This window comes from Condylura cristata, unplaced genomic scaffold (genome assembly GCF_000260355.1).
Source record: "Condylura cristata isolate star-nosed mole 26May11 unplaced genomic scaffold, ConCri1.0 scaffold00023, whole genome shotgun sequence".
NCBI lineage: Eukaryota > Metazoa > Chordata > Mammalia > Eulipotyphla > Talpidae > Condylura > Condylura cristata.
The window spans coordinates 7,050,044-7,056,460 of record NW_004567124.1 but is presented as its reverse complement, the minus strand read 5'-3'; the positions used below and the strand labels follow the sequence as shown (position 1 = coordinate 7,056,460).

At 53.3% G+C, this 6,417-nt stretch overlaps 1 protein-coding gene across 1 annotated transcript; it reads left to right on the top strand.

The window, feature by feature from the left end:
• The first annotated feature begins 73 nt into the window (after positions 1–73).
• On the top strand, positions 74–1,450 carry KBTBD13 (kelch repeat and BTB (POZ) domain containing 13). The gene has a single exon (XM_004687675.1). The coding sequence runs from the start codon at positions 74–76 to the stop codon at positions 1,448–1,450; it is 1,377 nt and encodes a 458-aa protein (XP_004687732.1).
• Positions 1,451–6,417: the final 4,967 nt, after the last annotated feature.

Here is a 6,417-nt window from a genome sequence, read left to right as displayed (position 1 = left end):
CTTCCTGCCCCACAGTCGGTGGCTGCTGCCTTGAGAGCCCCCAGAGGCAGCCTCTCTACCTCTCTGGCTCGCCATGCCTCGGGGCCCGGAGGTCCCGGTGCAGGTGTGGGTGGACAGCCAGCTCTTCCAGGCAGACCAGGCCTTGCTGGTGGAGCATTGCGGTTTCTTCCGGGGCCTTTTCCGCTCCGGCATGCTAGAGACGCGCGCGGCCGAAGTGCGCCTGGGCGCCCTGAGCGCAGGCGGGTTCCGCACCACGCTGCAGGTGCTACGCGGAGAACGACCCGCGCTGACCGCGGCCGACGAGCTGCTGCAGGCGGTGGAGTGCGCCGCCTTCCTGCAGGCGCCAGCGCTGGCGCGCTTCCTGGAGCACAGCATCACGTCGGACAACTGCGCGTTGCTGTGCGACGCAGCCGCCGCCTTCGGCCTGCAAGAAGTGTTCCACAGCGCGGCGCTCTTCATCCGAGACGGCGCGTGCGAGCTGGCGGCCGAGCTGGCGCTGCCCGAGGCCCGCGCCTACGTGGCGGCGCTGCGGCCCAGCAGCTACGTGGCCCTGAGCACTCACACGCCCGCCCCGGGTTTCCTGGAGGACGCGTCGCGTACGATGTGCTACCTGGACGAGGAGGCGGACGCCTGGCGCACGCTGGCCACGCTGCCCCTGGAGGCCAGCACGCTGCTGGCGGGCGTGGCCACGCTGGGCAACAAGCTCTACATCGTGGGCGGTGTGCGGGGCGCCAGCAAGGAGGTGGTGGAGCTGGGCTTCTGCTACGACCCCGACGGCGGCACGTGGTGCCAGTTCCCCAGCCCGCACCAGCCGCGCTACGACACGGCCCTGGTCGGCTTCGATGGCCGCCTCTATGCCATTGGCGGCGAGTTCCAGAGGACCCCCATGAGCTCCGTGGAGTGCTACGACCCGGCCGCAGGCCGCTGGAGCTTCATGTCTGACCTGCCGCAGCCCGCGGCCGGCTCGCCCTGCGCCCAGGCGTGTGGCCGCCTCTTCGTGTGTCTGTGGCGACCGGCCGACACCACGGCTGTGGTGGAGTACGTGGTGCGGGCGGACACGTGGCTGCCGGTGGCCGAACTGCGGCGTCCGCAGAGCTACGGTCACTGCATGGTGGCCCACCGCGACAGTCTCTACGTGGTGCGCAACGGACCTTCCGATGACTTCCTGCACTGCGCCATCGACTGCCTCAACCTGGCCACCGGCCAGTGGACGGCGCTTCCCGGCCAATTTGTCAATAGCAAGGGAGCGCTCTTCACCGCGGTCGTGCGTGGGGACACCGTCTACACCGTCAACCGCATGTTCACGCTGCTCTATGCCATCGAGGGGGGCACTTGGCGGCTGCTCAGGGAGAAGGCCGGCTTCCCACGGCCAGGTTCCTTGCAGACATTTCTTTTGCGGCTGCCGCCTGGCCCCCAGGGGCCTGTGGCCTCCTCTACTCCAGAGCTGTGAACCCAAGGGTTTGAGAGGAGATGGCCCAAGTCATTCCTAAGCCATGGCTGAATCTGAGAGCCTGGCCATAGGAGGTCCTGGGAACTCTCTCCCTGGTAAGACATCCGGGTCCTGTGCCTTCTGGCGGTATGAACATGTCCAAGGAACTTAAGGAGCAGTGAGGACACTGAGATACTAACCTTCAAATTACTTTTGCCCTGCTGAAAGCTGGCAAGTCACAGTGAGCTGGCTGGAGGGGAGGGGAGGATGACCATAAACCAGGATAGCTTGTGAATGGATCAGTAATTGAACATGGTTAGGAGGGGATTAAATGTTGTAAACTGCAGTGAGTAGGCAAGGGTGATAAGACCCTGCAGTGAGTAGGGTCTGATGAGACCCTTCAGTGAGTAGGTTTGATAAGACCCTAGTTTCCAGATGGAGATACACAAAGCTGAGAGTATAGCGCAGAAAAACTCATATTTTACTATTATGAGACAGCAAAGGGTTTATACACACTTGTCTTGATCACAAAGGTTGAGACATACAAAAAAAAAAAAAAACCACACTAAACTAAATCAGATTTTACAATAAGATTTTACAATATAATAAATGACCAGAGAAATCACAACAGGGAAATAGGAAGAGGGAAAAGACCTCATTCCAGGAGCATATGTATGCTCTATGAGAAGGCAGGGAGGAAAATTAGCTGAAAGTGGAGGTACAGGGTATAGAGGGAATGAGAGCTCAGGAGAGGAGAGATGGGGAGCCTGGAGCAGATGAGAGGTTGGGGAGCTGAGCAGCTGTAGGTGGAGGTGTTTGGGGAGGAGTCTAGACTGGTAGAGACAACAGGAGTGAGAAAGGGCTCCCCAGACCCCTGGAGGGATGTGGCCCCTCAGGGGAGAACCCAGTTGTAAATTCCTTTCCCACTGTCCTTTTTGCCCTCACCCAAGGGACAATAGACTATTGACTTCTGTGACTGCAGGCCACTCTCAGTACAAGCCCAATTGTGGCTAGGTCTGACTGCCTCAGTGAGACATTTTGGAAGTTGTCTCTTTGTCTCCCCTCCCCCACACGTCCCCCCAAATATTTTAACTGGGGTGCAGACCAGAAGGGCAGGGGTGGTGAGAAGATTCACCAGAGACAGTGGGGAGCAGAACAGGCAGCTCGAGGAAGCACACTGCTGAGGGGAGCAGCGGGAGGGTCAGGAGAGGTCTGCTGCACCATGTGGGTCACCTCCGGGGTGGGGATCAAACTCTCACTGAAGCCGGCCGAGTCCAGCTTTGCAGTGCTGAGTCCTAACCCGCTGCGCCACCATGGCCCCCTCCCCAATTCTACAGGTTGATTCTTTCCCTCCTAGCCTCTGCTCTTGCCACTCTCTGGGTTTGGGATGCCTTTTCTTTCTCTTTGGTGCTGTACCTCCCTCCTCTGTGCGGGATTGGAGCTCCTGACCATGCCTGTCTACATTGCCCACTGGGCCACGGGTGCGCGTGCTCTCTGTGCATGTGCAGCTGGACACTTATGCAGGAGTGTGGGTGGAGATGCTGCCGTGCAGTCCAATGAGCTGGGGCACTTCCCTGCCTGCGTAATAAAATGATGACGTTCTAAAGGAACCCAGAGTGCAGGAGCCACTAGTTAGGACCTGGTGCTCCTCTAGAATCCCCCAGCCCTGGCTCTGGTCATATGCCCTCCCCGTTCCTCCGGCCTCCCCATTCCCCTTGGCAGTCTTCTCAGGCGTAGTCTTGAATAGTTTATGTCTTCCAGGACCTGAGGCCCAGGGGAAATCTAGCCTCAGGGGGAGTGCACAAATAGCATCAGCTTGGCACATCAGGACTGTTCGAGGGTCCTTTTCCCCTGACCTATGACTTCAGTCTGGAGAATGCAGCCTTCAGAAGCCCAGGACCTAGACCTGGAACAGCCTAATCTGATGAATGACAGCAATAAACCCTGACTTTGTTTCCTACAATGATGTGCAAAGCATTTGCTTGTCTTTCTTCTTACTCTTGAGAGCTGGAGACCTTCTTCCTGTGGCCACCTCCTCTAGGTGAGGCTCAGAGGCCCAGGCAGAGCCAAAGCATGGCAGAGTCCCTTACTTTTGGTTCTTGTCAAAGTATGGTTATGGTCATGTATCAAAGATTTAACTCATTAATAAGGGAACTAGAAGGAAAGGAGCATTTGATTCAAAGGAACATTTGAGGGTCAAAGATTTGTAGTTAACTGGAAAAGACGTGCTGAGATACAGTTGCTAAATTAGAGATGAGACTGGTTAATAATGTTTTAGAGGGCAATAAAACCAAAGCTTTTGCAATTATTTATGGGTTAATTTTTTATGGGGTTAATTTTTGCATTTTCATGAACATAAACCTGTACATGTAGCTACAAGTTAACATACCATTCATAAAGTCAGACTCTAGTCAACAGAAAATTGTAAAACAAAGGTACGGTCCCTAGAGAATGAAGTAACTGAGTTGTTCAGTCCTGCTCCATAATGACACTGAAAGCACACACAGTCCTCCTTTAGCCTACTTCCAAGTTAGGGATAATTTTTCCTAATAGTGGAGTCCTCTCTGCTCACTCCTCCTGCCCTATGCCAAACATCCTCAGACTTGCAGCCTTGATGTCTGAGACATCTGAGCACGGCGATCTGTGAGGTCAGGGGCTCTCAGCCTAGAAAGCTTTGCGCCTGGCCTGGTTTGCAGCTGGCTGCCTGGTTCAGCTCACCAGGCCACTGCCTATTGGGGTTCGGTTGTTCCTTGATTCAGAGTAACCCTTTCCAAGATATCTTTTGTGCAAAACGGCCATGTTCTCAGAGAACTTTCCCAAGGTCTCATTTAAGTTTTGCAAGAATTTTAAGTTGTAGGCAACTTAGGGTGTGTTCTACAACACCCTTACACCCCAGTTTAAAAAAAAAAAAAGCCACATCATTGGAAGAGGCACAAGGAGGAGATAACAGAGACCAACTTCGAATCCATGAGCCCAAGTTCTTTTTTTTTTCCTGTGCTGTCTCTCATTTGGCTGACAGGCTCAGCAACTGGCTCAGCAGGTTGTTTTGCCGTCTCCTTAGTAATTCTTCCCTACTACCTATTTCTCTACATGTCTTCTCCTTGGTGTTCATCCACTTTCCTGGGCATGGCCCTGTCTCCTCCTCCTCCCACAAGAAAATGAACTGTCCCCAGTTACTCTGCTTAAGCTCTTGCTGGAAGATGAATGACCCACTCCTCCCCACTCCAGACACAAACTGGTTAAGGTCCTGATGGGGAGCATGGGCATTTGCACTCCTCCCTTGCTTTCAGAAAGTGTGGGAGAGGTTTTCATAACCCAGCCTACCTACTGGCCTCACAAGGAGGAACCTTCTGTTCCTCCCTCAGCCTACCGCCCAGCAAGGATGATTGCCACGCCTGGGTTATAGGTGAAGAAACCAACTGAAAGTTGAAATGAGTGGCCCAAAGTCATGTAACCAGTCAAGTGGAAGAACCCAGGACTCTGGGTTTTTAGCTTCTCATTCCTGAATACCTAGTTGACATTCTGTCAAGTCATTTTGGGGCACAGAACAAATGCAGGTGGGTAAATTATGAAGATACCTAGGGTTTTCTAAGCCTATAGACCTGCTGGAAACCTCTCTGACCTAACCCAGAGGCCCACTCTGAGAAACAGGCCTTTCAGAGGAATTTACACACACACACACACACACACAAACACATATACACACACATACACATCTTACCACAAGTTGCATTTTCCTGAACCTCCCTGACAGCCCTGCAGCCCAACTTACTAGAGTGCTTTCTAGTCTTCCACAAACCTTCTCCTTGCCCCTGGCCCTGAATGTCCTACATTCCAAGATATCCTTCTTCTTCTTTCCTTACATATAACACTACCAGACAGCGGCAGAAGAAGCTGGGCCTCCCCACATGCACCCAGGGCTTGCTTCCCTGCTTGCCTTCCTTCAGTCTCTTCTCGTGGTGGCCAGAGCCTTCCTGACGAAATGCCATTTCCTCCCTGACTTCATCTCTCACTATCCCTACTTCCTATTCCCAGCTGCTACTACCTCACTGCTATTCTTTAAACATACCAGGCACACTCTCACCTCAGGGCCTTTGTCCCTGTGTCCCTCTGTCAAGGCCTTTGCCCAGATGTCACTGCTCTGAGGCCTTTCCTGACTACCCTGCTTGAAATCAGCCTTCCCCTTCTTTGACCTCCCCTTTTGTCTGATTTTATTTTCCCCTATAACATTTGGTATCACCTACCATGCTATATTTTTATTTCTTTAGTGTCTGTTTCCTCCTACATCTGAATTCCTTAAGAACAGAGATGTTCATCTGTTTTATTTCTGTGGTATCATTAGAACCTTGGACAGGGACTTGAACACAGTAGGGGCTTAAGAAATGTCAAGTGACTGAATGAATGGTGCTCAGTGGATGCTGCAGAATGAATGAATTTACCAAAGGATAAACCCATCAAGAAAGGCCTTTGGAATTCAGGACACAGGGGTATCATTTCTGGCAGGGGCTTGGGGTGTCAAGGGAGACTCTCATGAGGAGGTTATAAGCTGGGGAGGGGGGTTCACAGCACCCTCTGGAAGAATGAATCTGAGAACAGCAGCAGCTTAGAGGTCAGCCCTCTGCCTGCAATGGAAGGGAGGAAGGGAAAGGGGTTGGAAATGCTAATCACCCCGTGAAGAATTGCTCCTCTTGGCAGTGGAATACACACAGGGCCTCTCTGTTTATTTTCCTTTGGCCCCAAGCAGCTGGGCCTCTTTTTCATCCTAATTGCTTTGCTTAGAGTTGCTGAGTTGCTGTCACTTCCCAGGAAGGGCAGCAAATAAACTGTGCTGGTGGGAGACACAGCTGTCAGCCGACAGGCCTCCTCTGAGCACACGGGCCATGGGTCTGGGATTCAAGACCCAGGGAGGGGGTCTCCGGGAACTCATCCCACCAGTGTCCTCAGCAACCCTGGAGATTGAGCCTCAGCCTGAGTGGGGGAAACAAAAA

Excerpts from the sequence above, each read along its gene's own strand:
- KBTBD13 (XM_004687675.1), top strand. The coding sequence starts at position 74 with ATGCCTCGGGGCCCGGAGGTCCCGGTGCAGGTGTGGGTGGACAGCCAG.